Source organism: Calidris pugnax, unplaced genomic scaffold (assembly GCF_001431845.1).
Source record: "Calidris pugnax isolate Ruff unplaced genomic scaffold, ASM143184v1 scaffold463, whole genome shotgun sequence".
NCBI lineage: Eukaryota > Metazoa > Chordata > Aves > Charadriiformes > Scolopacidae > Calidris > Calidris pugnax.
Window position 1 is genome coordinate 7946 of NW_015091252.1, and position 24210 is coordinate 32155.

General features: G+C 57.7%; 1 protein-coding gene across 1 annotated transcript in view; it reads left to right on the plus strand.

Moving 5' to 3' along the window:
- Positions 1–3042: 3042 nt before the first annotated feature.
- ARHGAP44 (Rho GTPase activating protein 44) overlaps positions 3043–24210 on the plus strand; it is a 53105-nt gene continuing 31937 nt past the window's right edge. Inside the window, exons 1-9 of the mRNA XM_014960115.1 lie at positions 3043–3212; positions 16842–17013; positions 18755–18859; positions 18957–19033; positions 20213–20324; positions 21156–21232; positions 22557–22674; positions 23923–23991; positions 24089–24170. Of these exons, the coding sequence (XP_014815601.1) occupies positions 3043–3212; positions 16842–17013; positions 18755–18859; positions 18957–19033; positions 20213–20324; positions 21156–21232; positions 22557–22674; positions 23923–23991; positions 24089–24170 (982 nt within the window). The remainder of the gene's footprint in view (positions 3213–16841; positions 17014–18754; positions 18860–18956; positions 19034–20212; positions 20325–21155; positions 21233–22556; positions 22675–23922; positions 23992–24088; positions 24171–24210) is intronic.

Sequence of the window (24210 nt, forward strand, 5' to 3'; positions counted from 1 at the left end):
GCCCCACTTCCCTGCTCCCCCCAGCACCCATGGGTGTCTCTGGCTGGCTGTGGGGCAGGCAGGGTGCGGGGGGGGGGGTGGGTGGAGCGGCTGTGCCCGTGTGGGGGTGCCCGTGTGGCGATGGACGGCCAGGCCCGGGGCTCGGTGGTGGCTGTTGTGTAATTCCTGTGTAATTCCGGCGATGTTGCAGCCTGGCCGGGGGGTGGGAAGGCTCGCTTTATTTTTGCCTTCCCAGCGTGGCGGCGGCACCGGGCTCAGCGTCCCCTCCTGGGGCTGGGGGCTGGCACTGTCACCTGCTCCCCCCCGTGCCCCCTCGCCCTGTCCCCCTGTGCTGGAGGTGGTCGGTGGCGGTGGCTCCTGCCCCGGCGCAGGGGCACGGGGCTGGGGGGGCCATGGGGCACCCTCCCGGGGCTGCGGCGGTGATGGGTGCAGGAACGGGGTGCAAGGATGCGATGGGGGAGCACGCTTTGGGAGGGGGCTGCAGGAATCTGGTGTGGGAGCGTGGTTTGGGAGCACGGAGCGGGAATACGGTCTGGGAGCACGGTGCAGGATCGCGGTGCAAGGATGTGATGTGGGAGCGTGGTTTGGGAGGGAGCTGCAGGAATCTGGTGCAGGAACAGACTTTGGGAAGGGGCTGCAGGAATCCGGTGCAGGAACAGACTTTGGGAAGGGGCTGCAGGAATCCGGTGCGGGAGTGTGGTTTGGGAGCACGGAGCGGGAATCTGGTCTGGGAGCACGGTGCAAGGATGCAATGGGGGAGCGTGGTTTGGGAGGGGGCTGCAGGATTCTGGTGCGGGAACATGGTTTGGGAGCACGGAGCGGGATCGCGGTGTAAGGATGCGATGTGGGAATGTGCTTTGGGAAGGGGATGTAGGATTCCAGTGCAGGAACGTGGTTTGGGAGCACGGAGCAGGAATACTGTCTGGGATCACGGTGCGGGATCACAGTGCAAGGATGTGATGCGGGAACGTGGTTTGGGAGCACGGAGTGGGAATATGGTCTGGGATCGCGGTGTAAGGATGCGATGCGGGAGCGTGGTTTGGGAGGGGGCTGCAGGAATCCGGTGCAGGAACGTGGTTTGGGAGCATGGAGTGGGAACGCGGTGTGGGATCGTGATAAGGGAGGATGTGCAAGGATGTGAAGTGGGAAAGTCCTTTGGGATCACGCTGCAGGAATCTGGTGTGAGAGGACGGTGCGGGATCGCGGTGTAAGGATGCGATGCGGGAACGCGCTTTGGGAAGGGGCTGCAGGATTCCAGTGCAGGAACGTGGTTTGGGAGCACGGAGCAGGAATACGGTCTGGGATCACGGTGCGGGATCATGGTGCAAGGATGTGATGCGGGAGTGTGGTTTGGGAGGGGGCTGCAGGAATCTGGTGCGGGAATGTGGTTTGGGATTGTGATACAGGAGGACGGTGCAAGGATTTGATGTGGGAACGTGCTTTGGGATCACGCTGCAGGAATCTGGTGTGGGAGGACGGTGCAGGATCGCGGTGCAAGGATGCGATGTGGGAGCATGGTTTGGGAGGGGGCTGCAGGAATCCAGTGCGGGTACATGGTTTGGGAGCACAGTGTGGGATCGTGATACAGGAGGACGGTGCAAGGATTTGATGTGGGAACGTGCTTTGGGATCACGCTGCAGGAATCTGGTGTGAGAGGACGGTGCAGGATCGCGGTGCAAGGATGCGATGTGGGAGCATGGTTTGGGAGGGGGCTGCAGGAATCCGGTGCAGGAACATGGTTTGGGAGCACGGAGCGGGAATACAGTGTGGGATCACGGTGCGGGGTCATCGTGCAAGGATGCGATGCGGGAGCGTGGTTTGGGAGGGGGCTGCAGGAATCTGGTGCGGGAACGTGGTTTGGGAGCATGGAGTGGGAACGCAGTGTGGGATTGTGATAAGGGAGGATGTGCAAGGATGTGATATGGGAAAGTCCTTTGGGATCATGCTGCAGGAATCTGGTGTGGGAGGACGGTGCGGGATCGCGGTGCAAGGATGCGATGCGGGAGCGTGGTTTGGGAGGGGGCTGCAGGAATCTGGTGCGGGAACGTGGTTTGGGAGCATGGAGTGGGAACGCAGTGTGGGATTGTGATAAGGGAGGATGTGCAAGGATGTGATATGGGAAAGTCCTTTGGGATCATGCTGCAGGAATCTGGTGTGGGAGGACGGTGCGGGATCGCGGTGCAAGGATGCGATGCGGGAGCGTGGTTTGGGAGGGGGCTGCAGGAATCTGGTGCGGGAACGTGGTTTGGGAGCATGGAGTGGGAACGCAGTGTGGGATTGTGATAAGGGAGGATGTGCAAGGATGTGATATGGGAAAGTCCTTTGGGATCATGCTGCAGGAATCTGGTGTGGGAGGACGGTGCGGGATCGCGGTGCAAGGATGCGATGCGGGAGCGTGGTTTGGGAGGGGGCTGCAGGAATCTGGTGCGGGAACGTGGTTTGGGAGCATGGAGTGGGAACGCAGTGTGGGATTGTGATAAGGGAGGATGTGCAAGGATGTGATATGGGAAAGTCCTTTGGGATCATGCTGCAGGAATCTGGTGCGGGAACGTGGTTTGGGAGCATGGAGCAGGAATACAGTCTGGGATCATGGTGCGGGATCACAGTGCAAGGATGCGATGCGGGAACGCGCTTTGGGAGGGGGCTGCAGGATTCCAGTGCAGGAATGTGGTTTGGGAGCATGGAGCAGGAATACAGTCTGGGATCATGGTGCGGGATCACAGTGCAAGGATGCGATGCGGGAACGCGCTTTGGGAGGGGGCTGCAGGATTCCAGTGCAGGAATGTGGTTTGGGAGCATGGAGCAGGAATACAGTCTGGGATCATGGTGCGGGATCACAGTGCAAGGATGCGATGCGGGAACGCGCTTTGGGAGGGGGCTGCAGGAATCCGGTGTGGGAACGGGATTTGGGAACGCTGTGCGGGACCGCGGTGTGGGAGTGCGGTGCAGGAACACGGTCCAGGAGCGCGGCGCGAGGATGCGATGTGGGAATGTGGTTTGGGAACATGCTGCAGGAACACGGTGTGGGAACACGCTACGGGGATGCGGTGTGGGAATCGGTGTGGGAATGTGGTGCAGGAGCTGCAAGAATGTGGTGTGGGAGTGGGGTGTGGGAATGTGGTACGGGAATACGGCACGGGAATGCGATGCAAGGACACGGTGCAGGAGTGTGGTGTGGGACCTGGGAAGAGGGAACGCGGTGCGGGACCACGGTATGGGAGCACTGGGAGACGGGCACTTGCCTCCCTCGGGGGGGGAGCGTCAGGAGGCGGCTGTTTTGAGGACAGAGCGTGTGATTTTCCGCTTGCGTCTGCGCCGCCCGGGTTTGCTCTCTGGATGCGCCGAGGTTTGACACGGCTCCCGCCCCGGGGAGCTGCAGGGGAGGGATGTCCCCAGGTCCCGCCACCGCCGTGTCGTGAGACATGAGCCAGGCACGGTGCTCGCACGCCCTGGCTTCAAAATGGTGCCGTTCGGAAGGTGAAGCATCCTCCTTCCCGCATCCCCCGGGAGTGCGGGGCCGTGTGGGGGGCTCCCTGCACCCCCCAGATCCCAGCTGGGGCCGTGGGGCCGGCGGCTGCGGGGCTTGGAGCCGCTAAACCCCTAATCCTCTTAGGGGCTGGCTGCCACGCTGCCCTGGCACGTCTGCTGCCTGCGCTGCCAGGCTCTGGGTCTAACCCCGGGGGTGGGGGGGCAGGTGCTGGCCCCCTCCTCGCTCAGAACCAGGATGGGGCAGCTGGGGGCTCGGCGGGAGCTCGGGGACCATCCTCTTCCTCGGCTCCGTTGGTCCCCGTCTCGAGCACGGGATGCTGTTTTGTCCCTCTATTCCCGCTGCAGAGCCCTGAGGATCCCTCTCCGTCCAGTTGGAAATAAGGAATAACACAGGAGAATGGGGAATAACGGATCGAAATAGGGAATAGTGGATGGAAATAAGGAATAACGGATGGCAATAGGGAATAATAAGAGCAAACAGAGAATAATAAATGGAAATAAGGAATGGTACATGGCAATGAGGAATAATTAATGGCAATGAGGAATAATTAATGGCAATGAGGTATAATAAAATGGAAATGAGGAATAATAATAGAAACCTGGTGTTTTGTCTCCCCCGGGAGGGGCTCACTGGGGTACGTGTGCCATAACCCTCTGGGTTTTGAGGGCTGTCCCCTCCTGCTCGTCACCAAAGCCTGGTGGGCCACCATCATCCTGCAGTGCCAGTGCCCCCCAAGTCCTGGGCTGGGGACCACTGGGCTGGATGCTGCCCCGAGGCTGGAATGTGCGCTGCATGAGAAGGTTGTTGTCCCTTTGGGGGGGGACGGGGGGTGATGGGGGACAGTTTGCATGTGGCGGTGGCAGTGGTGGCATCCGGCTGGTGTCACTCCTCCCACCAGCACCCAACCCAGAAGGTCCTGATGCTGCATGGGGGTAGGAGTGGGCTGCATCCTGTGGGACCGACGGGACAGCGGTGACATCTCCCCAGCCACCCTGTGGGGTGTGTGGGGAAAGGGGGGGTCCAAGCCCCCGGTGGCTTTTCCTGCTTTTGGTGGTGCCGTTTCCTTAAAATAAGGAAGAAGGAAGGCAGCTGGAGGGTAAAAACCCACCCGTGGGTCTGCCAGAGGCTGTCCACTGGCAGGGGACAGGCAGGAGCCAGCGGTGGTTGCAGCTGTGGCAGGGGGAGTGTGTGGTCACTGCCACCAAGGGACAGGGCTGACCCACACCAGGAGGGGACAGGGATGGGCCAGGGTCAGGGGTAGGATCAGCGTCAGGGTTAGTGTCGAGGTCAGGATAAGGGTCAGGGTCAGGATTAATTTGGGTCAAGGTCACGATAAAGATCAGAATCAGCATCAGGGTCAGGATTGGGGCTGAGGTTAGTGTCGAGGTCAGGGTCAGGATTAAGGTTAAAATCAAGGTCAGGGTCAGTGTTTGGGGTCGGGGTCAGGGTCAGGATTAGGGCTATGGATAGTGTCACGGTCAGGATAGGGGTTGGGGTGGAGGTTAGGGGCAGGGGCAGGAGAAGGATCAGACTCAGGGCTAGGGTCAAGGTCAGGGTTAGGTGAGGACGCTGAGTGCATTTCCCTTACCTTTCCAAATCCAGTCCCCAGCTCCGTTTCCCGGGGCTGTCGCGTTCCTTTCCTGCCCCACTGGTGGTGCTGGGGGGGAGCGGGGACCTCCCGGGCCCCTGGGAGAGCAGCAGCCCCCGCAGGCACTGGGGTGCCTGGGCTGTGTGTGGGATGGGGCCAAATGGAGCAGAAAACGCTCTGCTGTGCCCCAAACACATAATTTATTTTATTTTATGTATATATTTCATTTATTTATTTTATTTAGGTAATTTCACTAGATAGAAGGAATTGGGGATGCTCATCCCAGCCCAGACCCGCACTCGGTACCCGACTTTTGGGAGAAATACTGCTCCCAGTCTGTGAGGGACCATAATATTTATCTCCACGGGGTGGAGAAAGGGAAGAGAAATCAATAAGCGGCTGTAAAACATTTTGGAGAGGTTCTCTGCAAAGCGCTTTTCTTTTCTTTTATTTTTATTTTTATTTATTTACCCGTTTCATCGGCGGCCAGGCCTGGAGGATGCGGGGCGATGGGCACACACGGCCACGGCACCCGCTCCAGTGGCTGAAATGGCCCCGTGAATTTTCCAGAATTGGCTCAATTGTTTTTTTTTCCCCCATCAGGAATAAAAGAGGCGCTTGCAGCCACAGGCAGAATGCCACGGCAGGCGACGGAGGGACACTGGGGAGGACGGTGTCAGCTCCGAGGGGGTTGGGTTTTTCCTCCTGGATCTTTCTGAGCATCCCAAGGTGTATCTCCCCCCATCCCGGGGGACAGCGGTGGCATTTTGGGCTGGACATCGCTTTGGTGGCTCTCGGGGCAGATACTTTTCCGAACACCAGGATGTCCACAGGTAAAAATAAAGACTTCAAACACTGAGGCTTTATTCTCTGTGCAGCAAGAATATTCTGCAAGAAATAAGGACGTTTTATTTGGTGTGTACGAAATAAGGATGGAGGGAATAAAAGCACCGCCTGGGATTTTTCCAACAGGATTCGCAGGAGGGAAAAACAGCCTTTAAATAGCTGGGTTCCACCTCTGCACTTCGGGGTGCTGGTGGCTCGCCATAGACAGACTCCCCCCACCCCGCCCAGGGATTTTGGCTTTGCCGAGCGATGCCGCGCCCCTGGGACGGTGCTGGCAGCATCCCATCCCCGCAGCCCTGGGGATATTTTTATCCTCCTCGGGAGGCGGCAGCGCTGACAAACTGAAATATTCATGGAGCGGGCTGAAGGCTCCGTCCCCAGCAGCCTCGGGGCCCTGCGCTTCGCAGGGGCTGGGCTGTGATTTCTCAAATCGGGACCGGAGCGTGGTCAGGATGCGACCCCGGGGTGGGTTTCCCTCTGCTGGGAATGCTGCGGGAGCGAGGAGCAAAGGGCCCCGAGCATCCCGTGGGGAAGGGATGCCGACACAGAGAGCTCGCAGCCGGGAAAGGGGCAGGAGATGAGGAAAAAAAAGGCTTTTCTGCCTTTAAAACTCTGTCCCCCGTTTCGCTTTGATTCCTTCGGTTTTCCCAGCAGCGGGCAGACGGATGGAGGAAACTCCGGACCAGCCTTCCCTGATCATTCCATCCCATTTTTCCAGCCTAGCTGGAGGCGGCTGGGGGCTGAGCCCTGGCACTGTGCCCATTGGATGGGCATCGCTGCCCGTAGCCCTGGGTTTGGGACACGGGGACCGTCTCTCCGGGTCACCCGCCGGGGCAGGAGGAGCCCGGGATGCGCTGGAGGAGGCGCCGGCGGGGCTGTCTCACCGCCTCTGGCTGGATGCTGCAGCTCCAGAGTCGTCCCCCCGGGGGATTTGAGCAGCGATTTGAGGATATAAATATTTGATGTTTCGCTTCTCGCCGGCTGAAACGGCACCAGGAAAAATCCGCGGCTCCGTTTGGCTTCGGCCAGATCCTGGTTATGAGCTGCCGGGCTGCGTGTCCCTGGGAATGCGGTGACAAGGAGGTCTCAGACGGTGGCAGAAGCTGGGGACGGCGCAGTCCCGGGACCGGGATGCCCGGCGCTTCCAGGGGTTGCCTGGAGAAGACCCGAGGGTCTTTCTCCTCCCTCTGACACACGTGATGGATGCTCAGCGTCTTCTCTGAGTTGCGTGGTTGAACCTCACCTCACCCACCCGCCCTCTGAGCTTTGGGGGCTCGAGAACCTTGGATTTTCCTGTGGGTACCAGCCCCCAGGCACGGGTGGTGACACCGGAGGGGGATGCAGGACCGGGATAGAGCCAGCATCATCCCTGACTGGGATGGCAGGACAGACCCGGCCGTGGGAGTCAATGCTCCCGGCACGGGATGGCCTTGGCCAGATCTGTGTGCCTCCCCCTGCCTGCGCTCGGCTGCCCAGAGGCTATTTTTAGGTTGGAGCAAACAGAAATCAGGGGAACCGGCCGGAGTCAGCGATTAAAGCACGAGGCGATGACATATTTATGGGCACGCTGCAGCGAGGGGGTGGCCAGGGATGGCAGGGACAGGGGTGTTTGGTGGGCAAGGGGGTCCTTGGGGCATTGTGGAGATGTCCCATCATGGGCATCGTGTCTCTCTGCCTCTGGAGACACATCCTCGCTCCTGCCCATCCCCACGCTGGGTGAAGAGCTTCCTGGGAGCTGGGTACGATGGATTTTCCTCTTTGGAGAGAATATCACCATGAAATCCCCCTCGTGCTTTGAGTTTCTGTCAAGTCCAAGCCTGGGAGCTCCTCGTCTGGGGTGGTTTGAGCATCAGAGCAGGGGGGGACAGTGTTGGGGACACGGGGTGGGCACTGGTGATGGATGGTCCAGCCAGATGGAGACGTCTGGCATCGGGAGACGCTCCAGGGAGGTGCCAGCTTTGCTGCAGCTCCCCAGGTCGAGGCACTGGCAGCTCGGGTAGTATTTATTTGGAAATCAACTTAATTTGCTTGATTGGTGTTGATTTCTGCTGGCAGCAATTAGTTTTTGCAGAAGCGAACGCCCGACCAAATTGTCGCTGCGTCCCCCCCTCGCTTGTTTTTGACTCTTTTGACTCTCCATATTCATTGTCCCTTTTCTCCCCGGGATGCGAGTGCCTGGGTGCTGGCTGAGGTGGAGAATTGCCTGGATTTGTGCTGAGAAAAACCACTCCGGGGTGAAAATCTGGAGGGGAAGGGGAGGAGCGGGCTTTTATTTGCCTAAAGGAAAGATGAAAGCAAGCGTTGGAAGCCGGTATTGCTGTCTGCCTCTCCAAGGGATGCTCCCATGGGATGCCTACAACTCCTAAGACGTGAAGTTTTAGGGGATTATGGACCAACTGTGGAAACCAGGGGGTCCCTGCACCCCTCTTGTGGCTGCAGGTGTTTGTTGAAGTCACCTCGCCTGAGCAAAAGCCACCGTCTCTGGTTCCCCGGGGGAGGTCGTGTCCCAGCGCTGGAGCCCTGGCGGCATCCACCGTAGGACACATGGGGATGGAAAGAACCCACATCAAAATGAATGGGTAGAAATAATTGCCCAGAGCTGATACTGGTTTAAACTGGGGCACAGAGGAGATGCTTCACTGGTGTCACCAGCTGCCTGCTGGAGTAACATGGGCAGGGAGCAGGTCCTGGAGTCACGGAATTACGGAATCACGGAATTGTCAGAGTTGGAAGGGACCTTCTAGAGATCCTCCAGTCCAACTCCCCTGCCAAAGCAGGGTTGCCCAGAGCACATCACTCAGGAGCATCCAGGTGGGGCTTGAAGATCTCCAGAGAAGGGGACTCCACACCCTCCCTGGGCAGCCTCTTCCAGGGCTCTGCCACCCTCACCCCAAAGAAGTTCTTCCTCAGATTGGAGTGGAACTTCCCATGGTCCAGCTTGTGCCCGTTGCCCCTCGTCCTGTCACTGGGAACCACTGAAAAGAGTCCGGCTCCATCCTCCTTCAACCCACCCTTTAGAGACTTGTAAACATAAATAAGGTCACTCCTGGCCACACTCTTCCCTACGCAGCCCAGGATCCCATTGGCCTCTTGGCCACAAGGGCACGTTGCTGGCTCATGGAAAGGGTGCTATCTACCAGGACTCCCGGATCCTTCTCCTCAGTAGTGCTTCCCAGAAGATCCATCCCTGACCTGTATTGGTGCCTGGGGTTCTTCCTCCCCAGGTGAAGGACCTTACATTTGCCCTTGTTGAACCTCATTCTCTGCCCAGCTCTCCAGCCTGTTCAGGTCACACTGGATGGTGACACAGCCCTCTGGGGTGTCAGCCAGCCCTCCTAATTTGGTATCATCAGCGAACTTGCTGAGGATACACTCTGTCCCCTCGTCCTCTGGGCAGAACCTGAATTCAGGGGTCTCTGTGACCCCTTGGGCAGCTTCATCCCCGCTGGGCTCTGACTGCTGGTACGGAGCCAGTGCCGGGGCAAGGAGCGGGGCTGGGGGTGCCAGGAGGGGCTGGGGTGGACTGGGGGTGCTGGGGAAGAACTGGGGGGTGCCAAGAGAGGCTGGTGGATGCTGGGGGTGGACTGGGAAATGCTGGAGATGGACCAGGGGATGCCAGGAGGGTCTGGGGGTGCTGGGGAGGACTAGGGGAGGGTGCTGGGGAGGAACTGGGGGGTGCTGGGAATGGACTGGGGTTTACCAGAAGGGACTGGGGATGCTGGGATGGACTGGGGCATGCCTGGAGGGGCTGGGGGGATACTGGGGGTGGACTGGGGTGCTGGGGTGGAACTGGAGGTGCCAGGAGGTGCTGGGGGATGAACTGGGAAATGTTGGGAAGGACTGGGGGGTGCCGGGAGGGGCTGGGGGATGCCAGAAACAGTTGGAGGATGATGGGGAGGGACTCAGGGCGGATACTGGGGAGGAACTGAGGCATCCCAGGAAGGTCTTGGGGGTGCTGGGGATGAACTGGGCAGGTGCTAGGGAGGAACTGGAGGGTTCTGGGGGTGGGCTGAGGTGGACCAGGAGGGGCTGGGAGTGCTGGAGTGAACTGGGGATCCTGGGGAGGAACTGGGGCATGCTGGGGATGGGCAGAGGTATGCCTGGAGGGGGTGGGAATGCCAGGAGGAGGTAGGGGATTCTTTGGATGGGAGCAAGATGCCAGGCTGGAACAGGGAGAGCACCTGCTGGAGCCAGACACGTTTCCCAGCATCAGTCACATCCAAACTGGTCCCTCTTTACTCTGGTAATGGTTCTCCCCAGAGCTGGGAAGCCAAGGGAAGAGGCTCAGGGAAGGCACAGGGACCCACAGCCATCCTCGAGTGGGATGCTGTTTGGAACACAATTTGGGGAAGGAGAAGAAAGCACAAACCAAAAGGGTTTGCTGGAGAGAAGGGGCCCAGGGGAGGTGCTCAGGGCTGGAGATGCTTTGCTGAAATCCTCGGAGAGATGCTGCCATCCCTCCCCTAGGAAAGGCAGCGGGATAACACTTCTCCATCCCCACTGGCTGCCCCAGGGAAATTCCCGGGTCCCAGGGAGGTATCTCCTTGAGCATCTCTGAGTGCTCAGCACCCAGCACTCAGAACTCAGCCCCCAAAAATTACCCCCCAGGGCAGGACGGAGCCCAGAGCACGCGGGAGAGTCTCCATCTCCTCGGCTGCTCCTTGGCAGGATGTGCCTTGCGGGTGTTTTTGCTGCCGAGCATCACTTGTTGCAGGTTTGCAGGATGGCTCATAAAGTCATCTAAGCTCTAAACCGTATTAACTTTAGGCTGAGACTTGAGAAACATAACAAATGTAACGGGGTTTTCCCATGGAGCTGTACCACAGTGTGATGTCAGTGGAGTAGGATGATATTTTTTTTTTGAGTTTTTACATGTAAAATGGCCACGGGGAGTGGCTTGTGCTGGGCTCTCTGTGGGTTCGGAGACACCGCTGGGTTCCTGCACTCCTGGATATAAACTGGAGGTTCTGGAGAGCTGCCGGCGAGGACAAGTCCAGCGACAAGGGGAATTATTTGTATTTCTTTGATGTATTCTGGAAAATTAATAAGCAGCTTTCGGTGGGGTGGCAGGACAGCAGCAGAGCTGCGTTGCCAGCGGGGCCGGGCGTGTGTGCGGGAGCAGGATCCATCCCGCTTGAGGTGCTCAACCACGTTCCATGGAGCTGCAGCCGTGTTCCTGCCCCGCTACCTCCGCGGGGCCGGGCTCTTTGTCCCTGGCTGCCAGCAGCATCTCCCATAGGGTTCAGGTGTCCTGAGGTTTGTCCCCTGCTTTGGCTTTGCCAAAAAAGCCCCATGGTGGCTTTTGGGGCCAGGTTTTACCCCCTGCTGCATGACAAGGCGTGGGAGAAGGGTGATGCCTGGCTCCGGATGCCAGCGCTGGTACCCAGCTCCCAGCACCACAGGAGATGCTGTTCCACCACAGCCCTGCCCCCTGCCATCACTGGCGGCTGCAGTGTGTCCCCGAGGCCACACAGAGACCCCCATCCCACCCCCATCCCCATTGCAAGCCGGAGGGAGGCAGAAAGCATCCCGGCTCCTGGAAATGCCAAAACCAGGTTCCCCTGTGTGCCCATCGCTCTGCCACATCCCCAGGCTGCTGTGTTGAGCAGCTCCAGCACCCTCTATGCTTATTCCTATCCATAAAACGCTTCAGCTCTCCCCTTCTCCAAGCTTTTTAAAGCCAAATAAATCCCCGGCAGGCTCCCCAGCCGGCTTCATCATCCCGGGATGTGGCGGGGCTGGCGCGGGTGCCTGTGCCGGGGCTGTGGTTGGGGGATGCTCTCCGTTAAAGCCACTGAGGTTTCTCACACTGAGGATGTGCTCGAAAGCAGAAGGAGGCCAGATTTTTGTTGTCCCGTGTGAAATCATAGAATTACAGAATCCCAGAATGCTATGGGGTTGGAAGGCACCTCTGGAGATCATGCAGTCCAACCCCCTGCCAGAGCAGGGCCACCCAGAGCAGGTCCCACAGGAACGTGTCCAGGAGGGTTTGAATGTCTCCAGAGAAGGAGACTCCACCACCTCCCTGGGCAGCCTCTGCCAGGGCTGGCCACGGGGAGTGGCTTGTGCTGGGCTCTCTGTGGGTTCGGAGACACCGCTGGGTTCCTGCACTCCTGGATATAAATTGGAGGTTCTGGAGAGCTGCCGTCGAGGACAAGTCCAGCGACAAGGGGAATTATTTGTATTTCTTTGATGTATTCTGGAAAATTAATAAGCAGCTTTCGGTGGGGTGGCAGGACAGCAGCAGAGCTGCGTTGCCAGCGGGGCCGGGCGTGTGTGCGGGAGCAGGATCCATCCCGCTTGAGGTGCTCAACCACGTTCCATGGAGCTGCAGCCGTGTTCCTGCCCCGCTACCTCCGTGGGGCCGGGCTCTTTGTCCCTGGCTGCCAGCAGCATCTCCCATAGGGTTCAGGTGTCCTGAGGTTTGTCCCCTGCTTTGGCTTTGCCAAAAAAGCCCCATGGTGGCTTTTGGGGCCAGGTTTTACCCCCTGCTGCATGACAAGGCGTGGGAGAAGGGTGATGCCTGGCTCCGGATGCCAGCGCTGGTACCCAGCTCCCAGCACCACAGGAGATGCTGTTCCACCACAGCCCTGCCCCCTGCCATCACTGGCGGCTGCAGTGTGTCCCCGAGGCCACACAGAGACCCCCATCCCACCCCCATCCCCATTGCAAGCCGGAGGGAGGCAGAAAGCATCCCGGCTCCTGGAAATGCCAAAACCAGGTTCCCCTGTGTGCCCATCGCTCTGCCACATCCCCAGGCTGCTGTGTTGAGCAGCTCCAGCACCCTCTATGCTTATTCCTATCCATAAAACGCTTCAGCTCTCCCCTTCTCCAAGCTTTTTAAAGCCAAATAAATCCCCGGCAGGCTCCCCAGCCGGCTTCATCATCCCGGGATGTGGCGGGGCTGGCGCGGGTGCCTGTGCCGGGGCTGTGGTTGGGGGATGCTCTCCGTTAAAGCCACTGAGGTTTCTCACACTGAGGATGTGCTCGAAAGCAGAAGGAGGCCAGATTTTTGTTGTCCCGTGTGAAATCATAGAATTACAGAATCCCAGAATGCTATGGGGTTGGAAGGCACCTCTGGAGATCATGCAGTCCAACCCCCTGCCAGAGCAGGTCCCACAGGAACGTGCAGAGAAGGAGACTCCACCACCTCCCTGGGCAGCCTCTGCCAGGGCTCTGCCACCCTCACAGCAAAGAAGTTCCTCCTCATGTTTAGGTGAAACTTCTCATACTCGAGTTAGTGCCCATTCCCTCTTGTCCTGTCCCTGGGCACCACTGAAAAAAGACCAGCCCCATCCTCCTGACACCCCTGGAGGGAGGCAGAAAGCATCCCAGCTCCTGGAGATGCCAAAACCAGGTTTCCATGTGTGCCCATCGCTCTGCCACATCCCCAGGCTGCTGTGTTGAGCAGCTCCAACACCCTCTTTGCTTATTGCTATCCATAAAACGCTTCAGCTCTCCCCCTCTCCAAGCTTTTTAAAGCCAAATAAATCCCCGGCAGGCTCCCCAGCCAGCTTCATCATCCCGGGATGTGGCGGGGCTGGCGCGGGTGCCTGTGCTGGGGCTGTGGTTGGGGGATGCTCTCCGTTAAAGCCACTGAGGTTTCTCACACTGAGGATGTGCTCGAAAGCAGAAGGAGGCCAGATTTTTGTTGTCCCGTGTGAAATCATAGAATTACAGAATCCCAGAATGCTATGGGGTTGGAAGGCACCTCTGGAGATCATGCAGTCCAACCCCCTGCCAGAGCAGGGCCACCCAGAGCAGGTCCCACAGGAACAGCCTTCTGGGGTGAGAACACCCCTCCCAGTTTTGCATCATCAGCAAACTTGCTGAGGGGACACTCCATCCCCTCATCCAGGTCATTGATGAATATATTGAAGAGGAGTGGACCCAGCACAGACCCTGGGGGACTCCACCTGTTACAGAGCTCCAGCTGGATTCTGTGCCCCTCGTAACAACCCCCTGAGCTCTGTCTTTCAGCCAGTTTTCAATCCCCCTCACTGTCCATTCCTCCAATCCTCTCCTCCAGTTCCGTTCTCTGCTTCTCCAAGCTTTTTAAAGCCAAATAAATCCCCGGCAGGCTCCCCAGCCAGCTTCATCATCCCGGGATGTGGCGGGGCTGGCGCGGGTGCCTGTGCCGGGGCTGTGGTTGGGGGATGCTCTCCGTTAAAGCCACTGAGGTTTCTCACACTGAGGATGTGCTCGAAAGCAGAAGGAGGCCAGATTTTTGTTGTCCCGTGTGAAATCATAGAATTACAGAATCCCAGAATGCTATGGGGTTGGAAGGCACCTCTGGAGATCATGCAGTCCAACCCCCTGCCAGAGCAGGGCCACCCAGAGCAGGTCCCACAGGAACGTGTCCAGGAGGGTTTGAATGTCTCCAGAGAAGGAGACTCCACCACCTCCCTGGGCAGCCTCTGCCAGGGCTCTGCCACCCTCACAGCAAAGAAGTTCCTCCTCATGTTTAGGTGAAACTTCTCATACTTGAGTTAGTGCCCATTTCCTCTTGTCCTGTCCCTGGGCACCACTGAAAAAAGACCAGCCCCATCCTCCTGACACCCACCCTTTAGATATTTGTAAGCATTAATCAGATCCCTGCTAAATCTTCTCTTCTCGAGACTAAAAAGCCCCAAGTCCCTCAGCCTTTCCTCATAAGGGAGATGCTCCAGGCCCCTCATCATCTTTGTGGTCCTCTGCTGTACCCTCTCCAGCAGTTCCCTGTCCTTGAACTGGGGAGCCCAGAACTGGTCCCAGTGCTCCAGATGTGGCCTCCCCAGTGCAGAGCAGAGGGGCAGGATGACCTCCCTCCACCTGCTGCTCACACTCTTCCTGATGCCCCCCAGGATGCCATTGGCCTTCTTGGCCACAAGGGCCCATCGTTGGCTCATGGTCATCCTGTTGTCCACCAGGACTCCCAGGTCTTTCACCTCAGAGCTGCTCTCCAGCTGATCAGACCCCAAGGTGTACAGGTTCAGGGGGTTATTCCTCCCCAGGTGCAGCACCTACACTTGCCTTTGTTGAAGTTCATCAGGTTCCTCTCTACCCAACTCTCCAGCCTGTCCAGGTCTCGCTGGATGGTGGCACAGCCTTCTGGGGTGAGAACACCCCTCCCAGTTTTGCATCATCAGCAAACTTGCTGAGGGGACACTCCATCCCCTCATCCAGGTCATTGATGAATATATTGAAGAGGAGTGGACCCAGCACTGACCCTGGGGGACTCCACCTGTTACAGACCTCCAGCTGGATTCTGTGCCCCTCGTAACAACCCCCTGAGCTCTCAAATGTTGTTTTCTGCTTCCCCAGTTCACACCAGAGCATGGACCGTGTTGGTTTGTGGCTTCCAGGAGGGAGACCTGGGGGTGCAGGACCCTGGGGTGTGCAAACCCCCCCCAGCAGCCCAGCTGGCAGAGGGGGGAACCCACAAAACCCCTCACTTTTGGAGGGGGGACCGTTTTCCCAACGGTGCAGGGACAGGAGGGACTTCTTTTCCCTGTGGCCTTTTTGAAGTTTGGGAATGGTTTCTGGGGTGGGGGGTGAGTGGCAGGGATGCGCGGTGCCTGCACGATCCTGCATCCCTGCCACCTCCTTCTCCTCCGGGATGCTAAATATATCCTGAGCCGGGGCGGGGAAGGTGGGGGCGGCCATTGTGTCTGTACTGGGCGAGATTTTGCTGCTTTTTCTCCCGTTTGTGCTAATTTTGCGGCGGTTCCAGCCCTGTCCAAAAGTGACAGCGAAAGGGATTTGCAGGAGCGGAGGAGAACCTGAGCGGCCCTTGCTCCTGGGCAGCCAGAGCATCACTTGTGTTTCCTATAGAAGATATTATACTGCGTTCATTTAAATCTCTTTTTTAATTAAATTTTTATTTGAATTAAATTTTTTTTATTAAATTAAAATACATAAATACATAGGGGTGGGTGTGTTGTTTTGTTTTTTTTTTTTAATTTTTAAAACCAACTTAAATCAGGCACCGGGACAACTTTCCCATGCAAGCCAGATTTAATGCTGTTAATTTTACACTTTTAAAAAGTCTTTGGCCGTGGTGTGTTTGCGGATGAGCCCGTGACCCAGGCCCTGCCCTGGCTGACACCGAACCTCGCGCTCCTGGTGCTTATCCCTTATTTCCACTTTTGCAATCCTTCCCTCGCTCTCTCGAAGCTGACAGACCAGCTTGGAGAAGAGAAAGCCACTGGGACTCGGGCAACAAAGGTGCTTTTTTTTTAAGAAGGATGAGAGCTCTGAGCTTTCGTTGCTTGTTAATGAACCTTTAGGGGCTAATTAGCTAAATCACGGCTCTGCCCAAGCGCATCTTGACAGAGGTCGTTTTTCAAAGAGCGATGACGCACTAAAGTTGTGAAAAAAAGCCCAAAACCCTAAGAAAAATGAGTAAATGCTGCGGAGTGTGGTGGTTTAACCAAGCCTGAGCAGAGGTGGCGAGGAGCGGCCGCGGGGCCTCGGGGGGCAGGGATGCTGCGGGTCCGCACGGGGCCGAGGAAGGTGTTTGTGTCTCCTCCCGCATCCCCGGCGCCCCTCGCTCCCCAGGACGGAGGCTGACACGAGCTCTGGAGCGGTGGATCCGTCTCCGAGGCGCAGCAGGAAGGGTTATGGCAGAGCCCCGGGCAGCAGCTGCCGCCGCAGATTCCGTCGGCTGCGTCGGAGCCAAGAGGCTCAGTCGAGCGGACGGGTTGTGTCCTTGAAAACTCGCAGCGCCGAGGGGGTGCTGGAGCCCAGGGAGCTGCTTTCGTGCCTAGACACATCACCTCCCTCTGCAGCGCTTGCCCAAATCCGGGAATTTAGCATCCCTGTTTCGCTGGGGATAATGGAAAAATGAAGGGGAGACCAAGGGAGGATCCTAAATTGGTGTGGGATGTGGCACGCTCGCAGTGAGCAGTGAAGATGCTCCATCCTTTGCTTATTTAGGAGATGGCTGGTGGGACCAGAGAGCTCTAAATCACCGCCTGCATCCCGAGGGAACAGCACACTCAGCTGTGCCCAGTACCACGTGTGCCATGAACCCTTTGCCAACGCTTCCTGTTCTTTCTTCTCTTGCAGGGCTGAAAAGACGGAGGTTTTGAGTGAAGATCTCCTGCAGGTGAGGTCCTCTGCAGCTGGTCCAGCGTTCCCAGGGTGTCCCAGTGCCCACCCATGGGTGCTGGATGCGGCAGCAGCTCAGTGCCGGTCGGTCGGTGTCCCGCGGCACTGGGAGGAGGAGGAGGAGGAGGAGGAGGAGGGGGTTGGGAGCGTGGGAAGTGTCATCGTCACCCTCCCAGCCCTTTCCCAGCCCGGTTTTCAGGTCAGCTGGAATCGGATCCAGTCTCGTCTCCGCCAGGAAGGGAACCTGATAGGGGCCAGCTGGATTGCGGGCGCCTGTGTCTCCCCTCTCCGGGGAGGGGACATGTGACAGCTCAGGGGACACTCCCCAGAGCTGGTGGGACGGGTGACTTCAGCAAAACAGAATGAGCCAAAAGCCTCCCGTGGTGCCGTGGCTGTGACTCTGGGGTCACGGTCTCTTGGGGACATCTCCTCTGGGTGGTTTCTGCTCCAGGAGCGGGGCTTCCTGCTCTCCCCGGGGGAGGGAGGTGGCGGAGAAAGTGCCAGCAAAGCAGCAGGAATTCACCAAGCCATCACTGGATTTGTGAGGTTTCCACGTCACGCAAGCTCTAACTCATCCCTGGTGACTGGGGCAGTGACGAGCAGAGCCAGCGCTGAGGGTGCTCCATCACGGCGCGGGCATCCCCTGGCATCAGCCTGGCTGCTGTCGGATCCACTTCAAAAACCTCTTTGGGGGCTAAAATGATGTATTTACACCTTCCAGCTTGGGAATTTGGTCCGTGCCGTTGCTGGCAGGGAGCAGGCTCTGCAGAAACAGCCGGACAAACGGTGTGCGAGGATGCTGGTGGCAGGAGGAGGTGACCTGCGGGTGACAGAGTGACCTTTAGCTCTTGGGGGTCACCGTGTCCTGCCTACCTGTTGCCCTCACTGGGACCTAGTGACACAGCTCAGGCTTTAGCAAGAGCCGTGTGTTAGCCAAAAACGTGAGCAGGGTTTAAGGGAGCCATCCCTTAAAGGGATAAGGCGAAACTGTGCTAGAAGAGGGTGAAGTGAAGCTCTGTTTGCAAATTTTCACTGAATTTCACTGAAATGTCCCAGCGGGGCGCAGGGGACAGCCACCCGCCTGGCTTTATCCCTCCCACGGCCTCTTGCTGCTCGACCAGGGACTCAGCACTCTTCTCCCCCTTCCCCAGGGCAGGGAGTTGATCTTATTTCCCAGATATTTTTGTTTTTCTAGATTATTTCCCCAGATTTTGAGCTTTGGGGAATATTTCTTTTTCTCCAGATTGTTTCCCAAGGTTTTGAGATTCCCGTGTTTTCCCCGAGTCTCGCAGCTGTGGTTCTCAGCAGCTCTTGTTTGCTTACATTCAGTGACTCATCTCGCTGAGTTTTGGGATAAAATTTCTTCGTTTAATCAACACAGAGGCAAATAAGGCGATTTGCAGCCCTGGGTTGGAGCTGTGGCCAGTTTGGTGTGTGGCTGGGGACAGACACCTCCTGCCCTCGCCCTGGGACACGAGGGCTTTGGGGAGCTGCTCTGGCTGTGACCCCCGGCCTTTCTTGAGTCAGGGGGGGCGAGGTGGGACAGATCAGCCTGGTGGTACCTTCTCCTGCTTAAAGCATCCCTGCACAGGGAAGGGGGTGGGCTCTGGGGCTGTCGCATCCGATGCAGCAGTAATTAAAATAGCTTTGATTGAAGAGTAAGAAGTCCCTTAGGTCCCTGGCCGGCGGGCGCGGGAGCAGGCGGGACACCCCGGTGACGGCCACCGCTGCATCCGCAGGTGGAGAAGCGGCTGGAGCTGGTGAAGCAGGTCTCCCACAGCACCCACAAGAAGCTGACAGCATGTCTGCAGGGCCAGCAGGGGGTGGACGCCGACAAGCGCTCGGTGAGGCTGTTTGGGGGGGACGGGGTTTCTGAGGACCACGGTGGGGGGGACGCTGCTGGGGCCGGCGGGGTGGGGAACACCAACCCTCTCTTTGCAGAAGAAGCTGCCGCTGACGACGCTGGCGCAGTGCCTGATGGAGGGGTCGGCTGTGCTGGGGGATGACTCCCTGCTGGGGTAAGGGGGACGGCGGGGACACTGCCGGGAATTGCTGAGGTTCCTGATCTATGATGCTGGATAATGGGGGGGGTCACAGGGGTGTCGGAGGGGCTGGGGTGCTCGTGTGATCTCGGTACTCCAGGGTTTTCCTTTATTCTTCTCCTTGTGATGTCCTGGAGCCCTTTAGTCATGCAGGATACAATGTAAAATATATATATCTTATGAAAGCCCGTACAATTTCACAGAATGCTATGGGGTTGGAAGGCACCTCTGGAGATCATCCAGTCCAACCCCCTGCTAGAGTAGGTCCACCTACAGCAGGTTGCACAGGAACGTGTCCAGGTGGGTTTGAATGTCTCCAGAGAAGGAGACTCCACCACCTCCCTGGGCAGCCTCTGCCAGGGCTCTGCCACCCTCACAGGAAAGAAGTTCCTCCTCAAGTTTAGATGGAACTTCTTATATTCAAGTTTGTGCCCATTTCCTCTTGTCCTGTCCCTGGGCACCACTGAAAAAAGACCGGCCCCATCCTCCCGACACTCACCCTTGAAGTATTTATAGGTGTTGATCAGATCCCCCCTCAGCCTTCTCTTCTCCAGACTAAAAAGACCCAAGTCCCTCAGCCTCTCCTCGTAAAGGAGATGCTCCAGGCCCCTCATCATCTCTGTAGCCTCTGCTATACCCTCTCCAGCTGTTCCCTGTCCTTCTGGAACTGGGGAGCCCAGAACTGGACACAGTAATAAATATATACATCTAGACACAGTATATATAGACAGTAATATATATATATCTCAGACTATAATTGGTACAATAGTTGGGGAATGAGATTTTCCAAACATCCAGGGTGCCCGTGGTCCCTGTGCTCTCACCCTCCCTCCAGCCCTCAGCCAAGGAAGGTCCCACGCTGCTGCCGGGACCCCCAGGTGCAAATATATACATCTAGACACAGTATATATAGACAGTAATATATATATATCTCAGACTATAATTGGTACAATAGTTGGGGAATGAGATTTTCCAAACATCCAGGGTGCCCGTGGTCCCTGTGCTCTCACCCTCCCTCCAGCCCTCAGCCAAGGAAGGTCCCACGCTGCTGCCGGGACCCCCAGGTGCTTTGGGTGCCCATGGCCCACCCTGGTGGGGTGCAGGGTGGCTGCCTGTGCCCCCCCGTGCCCCCCAGCCCTGCTGCTGCCCTTGCAGGAAGATGCTGCGGCTGTGCGGGGAGGCGGAGGACAAGCTGGCGCAGGAGCTCATCCACTTCGAGCTGCAGGTGGAGAGGGACGTCATCGAGCCCCTCTTCGTGCTGGCCGAGGTGAGCGGTGGCCGGGGACATCCTGGGGTCCAGGTGTCCCCCACACCGGGGATTGCACCCCAAACCAGCCTGGGTTCTGCTGCTCCAGGGGTATATTTGGTTCCTGCCCCCTGCCAGGGACCTTCCCCCTTGGAGCTGTTCGCTAATTGCTTTAATTGGCAGGCAGCATTTGCATGTTGAGCTGGGCTGACTGCTGGGGCAGCGGTCCCTGCTGGGCTCCTGCTTTTCCCTGCCTCTCCTGAAGGCAGAGGCATTAACACTCTTATTTCTGACCCATTTTTCCCCATACCATTGTTGTTTGGGATATTTTTTTCCCTTTTATCCCCCTGCCTCCCCACTGCCAACTCTGTTTTTCAATGATGCTTTTTTTTACTCCCCATTTACATCTTGCGAAACGTCCCAGGCTTGGCTCTGATTTTATCTTCCCAGCAGAAACAGCTCCAGCTGTGTCACGCTGCTGGTGTTATTGGGATGGGTGAGCAGGGCTGCACCATGGCTTCATTTTGCCAAATCCCTTGGCAAATGGTGCCTGGGCATGACAGGCTTCGCATCACCATCCCCAAAAGCCCTTCTCCTGCCTTCACCCACCTCCCAGTGCAGGAGGCTGGGATCCCTGGAGGATGCTCCTCTCAGGGTTCTTCCATCGGGGCTGGTGGCACATCCCAGGTGGGGACAGAGAGGAGGGACAAGCTGTGCCTCCTCCCTAAGGATGTTTAAATAAGGAGCCGCATCCTTATGCTCACAGTTTGCACCAGCCCAAACTCCCAGCGTCGCAGTCCTGATGCCTCCCCGGGGATGTTTATCTCCTCCCATCCCTGTGTGTCGCTGCAGGTGGAAATCCCAAATATCCAAAAACAGAGGAAGCACTTGGCGAAGCTCGTGCTGGACATGGACTCCTCCAGGACACGGTAGGAAGCGACTTCAAAGCTTCAACGTCCCGGGCTTGGCTCTGATTTTATCTTCCCAGCAGAAACAGCTCCAGCTGTGTCACGCTGCTGGTGTTATTGGGATGGGTGAGCAGGGCTGCACCATGGCTTCATTTTGCCAAATCCCTTGGCAAATGGTGCCTGGGCATGACAGGCTTCGCATCACCATCCCCAAAAGCCCTTCTCCTGCCTTCACCCACCTCCCAGTGCAGGAGGCTGGGATCCCTGGAGGATGCTCCTCTCAGGGTTCTTCCATCGGGGCTGGTGGCACATCCCAGGTGGGGACAGAGAGGAGGGACAAGCTGTGCCACCTCCCTAAGGATGTTTAAATAAGGAGCCACATCCTTATGCACACAGTTTGCACCAGCCCAAACTCCCGGCGTCGCAGTCCTGATGCCTCCCCGGGGATGTTTATCTCCTCCCATCCCTGTGTGTCGCTGCAGGTGGAAATCCCAAATATCCAAAAACAGAGGAAGCACTTGGCGAAGCTCGTGCTGGACATGGACTCCTCCAGGACACGGTAGGAAGCGGCTTCAAAGCTTCTTTATAGAAAATAAGAATTCCCAAGCAATGGGTAGTTCCAGGGAGGAGACATCCTGGAGCCCTGATACTGCAGTTCCCTCGGGACAATAAGTCTTGTCCATGTCACCAGGTGCCATGAAGTCAAACTCTGCAACAAGCCAAGATTTCTGCAGAAAAGAGTATTTTTTTCTGGCACAAATGTTGATATTTTTCCTTTTTCCCCTGTCTTGTTGAGTTCTTATGTGATGACAAAGAGCCAGGTGCTCCTGCTGCTTTAGAGCAGCGTTGGGGTGGGTGTGGGATGTCCTTTGGGATTGTCCCGTGTCCCAGAGGCTGTAGTGGGACCTGGTGGGCTGTGCCTTGGGTTTTGCCTGGGGCTTTTTGCAAGCATTTAAAAGACAACTGGAGTTGGCCAAACCCTACACAACGTAGTGGTGTTCTCTGGGAAGAGGTCTGGGAGGTGTCTGCAGCCCCCAGCAGCACATCCAGGCTCTCCCATCACCTTCCTCTGTCTTCCCACCTGGATGAAGCTCATTCCTCTGCTGAAAGTAGTTGTTTAATTAGAGCCCGATGTGCACAGCCAGTTACAGGGACTGGGGATATTTGGGGTTGGGAGTGGATGCTGCATCTCAGCATGGGCTGGGGTGATCTCTGCCCTGGGAACCGCAGTGGGTTTGGCCAAGGGGGTTTCCCTAGGCTGCCCTCCAAGTCCTCTGGGATCCATCCCCAGCTCCAGGTGGGTCCCTACCCCGTCCCCGTGCCAGCTCTGCCCCTTTTTCCACAGGTGGCAGCAGTCTGTGAAGTCCTCGGGTTTGGCCAGCAACCTGCAGCCCACGGGGGCCAAAGCGGATGCGCTCAGGGAGGAGATGGAGGAGGCGGCCAACAGAGTGGAGATTTGCAGGGTACCCGGGGGGGGGTCACTCCTTCACGGGGTTGGGGGGACCTTGGCATCCCAGGCACCACAGAAAACCTGCAGCCTCTCCTCTTGCCCTGTTCTTCACCCTCTTCTTGCCCCATTGACCCTCCCCATGCCCAAAGACAGGCTGGTGGCAGTAGGGGATGTTCACCAGCCAAGCAGATGTCCCCAGTTCCACTGTCCCCATCCCCACTGGACCTGTGATAAACCCTCCTCCGGCTGGTCCCCATGCCCAAAGACAGGCTGGTGGCAGTAGGGGATGTTCACCAGCCAAGCAGGACGTCCCCAATTCCACTGTCCCCATCCCCACTGGAGCTGGAGAGCATCCCTTTCCCAGGGACCTGTCCCAGCAGCTGAGCACCAAGTGTGCCCAGCCCTGGCGTGTGGTGAGGCCACAGGTGCCACCCAAGCCATGTCATCCCCCACCGTCCTGTGGGAGCACAACCCACCCACTGGTCACATTGGGTGGGAAAAGTGTCCCAGGGAGGGGACATGCTGGTGCCAGCGCCTTCGTCATGGGCTGTGGGATTCAGCAGTAAAACTCACAGACAATTTCATGTGGCTTTAAATTTCCCCAGGGGCTGAAAACGTACCCCTGGTGCTCCAGGTCTTGGGCAGGAGCTGGAGCTGGGTGTGGGTCTCAAATCCTGGCTCTTTTCTCCAGGGGCACCACCAGCCTTTAAAATCTGGTCCCAAACATGTGCTGCCTGCAGCATCACAGCCCCACGTGCCCAGTAATTCCCAGCAAACCAGCTGGGCCAGGAGCTGCCCCCAGTAGATTCACCATCTTGGTGGAGAACCAAGCAACCAGGAGGTGCTCACGGGGTGTTAAACCCTGATGGTTTTCTTCCAGTTGAGTTATCCAAGTTATCCAAGGAGCAACTGGGGAAGGGGCAAAGTCTATTTGGCGAGTGTGAGGACGGACACACGCGTGTCCCGGTGCCTGGGGGCTCGTTGCAACTGGGAGCAAGAAGCACCCGATGCTTGGTCTGGTCCCCACCGAGCTGTTGGGATGTACCTGCAGCGGCCAAGTGTGGGGCAGGGATGAGCAAATGTGGGGTTTAATTTGGGCTGGGTTTGTGCCGTTCAGCCCGCCGGGATGCACTGCCTTTGGCCGACGGGTTGTTTCCAGGTGACTCTTGCTCCCAGCGAGCTCCTCACGCTCCGAAAGGGCCATCAGGGTGGCATCAGGGCGGCACGAGTGGGACGCCGACTAATTCTCTGCTCCCCGCAGGACCAGCTCTCAGCTGACATGTACAATTTCGTGGCCAAAGAAGTCGACTATGCAAACTATTTCCAAACCGTAAGTGCCCCCCGTCCCCCTGGGACCCCCTGTCCCCCCGTCCCCATCCCTGGCGGTGGTGGGGGTGACAGGGGGTGCTGTCTCTCCCCTCCCACAGCTGATCGAGGTGCAGGCAGAGTTCCATCGCAAATCCCTAGCACTTTTGCAGAATGTCCTGCCTCAAATCAAAGCCCAGCAGGGTAAGGGCCTGGGGGGGGAGGGGGGGGGGGGGTCGGCCCC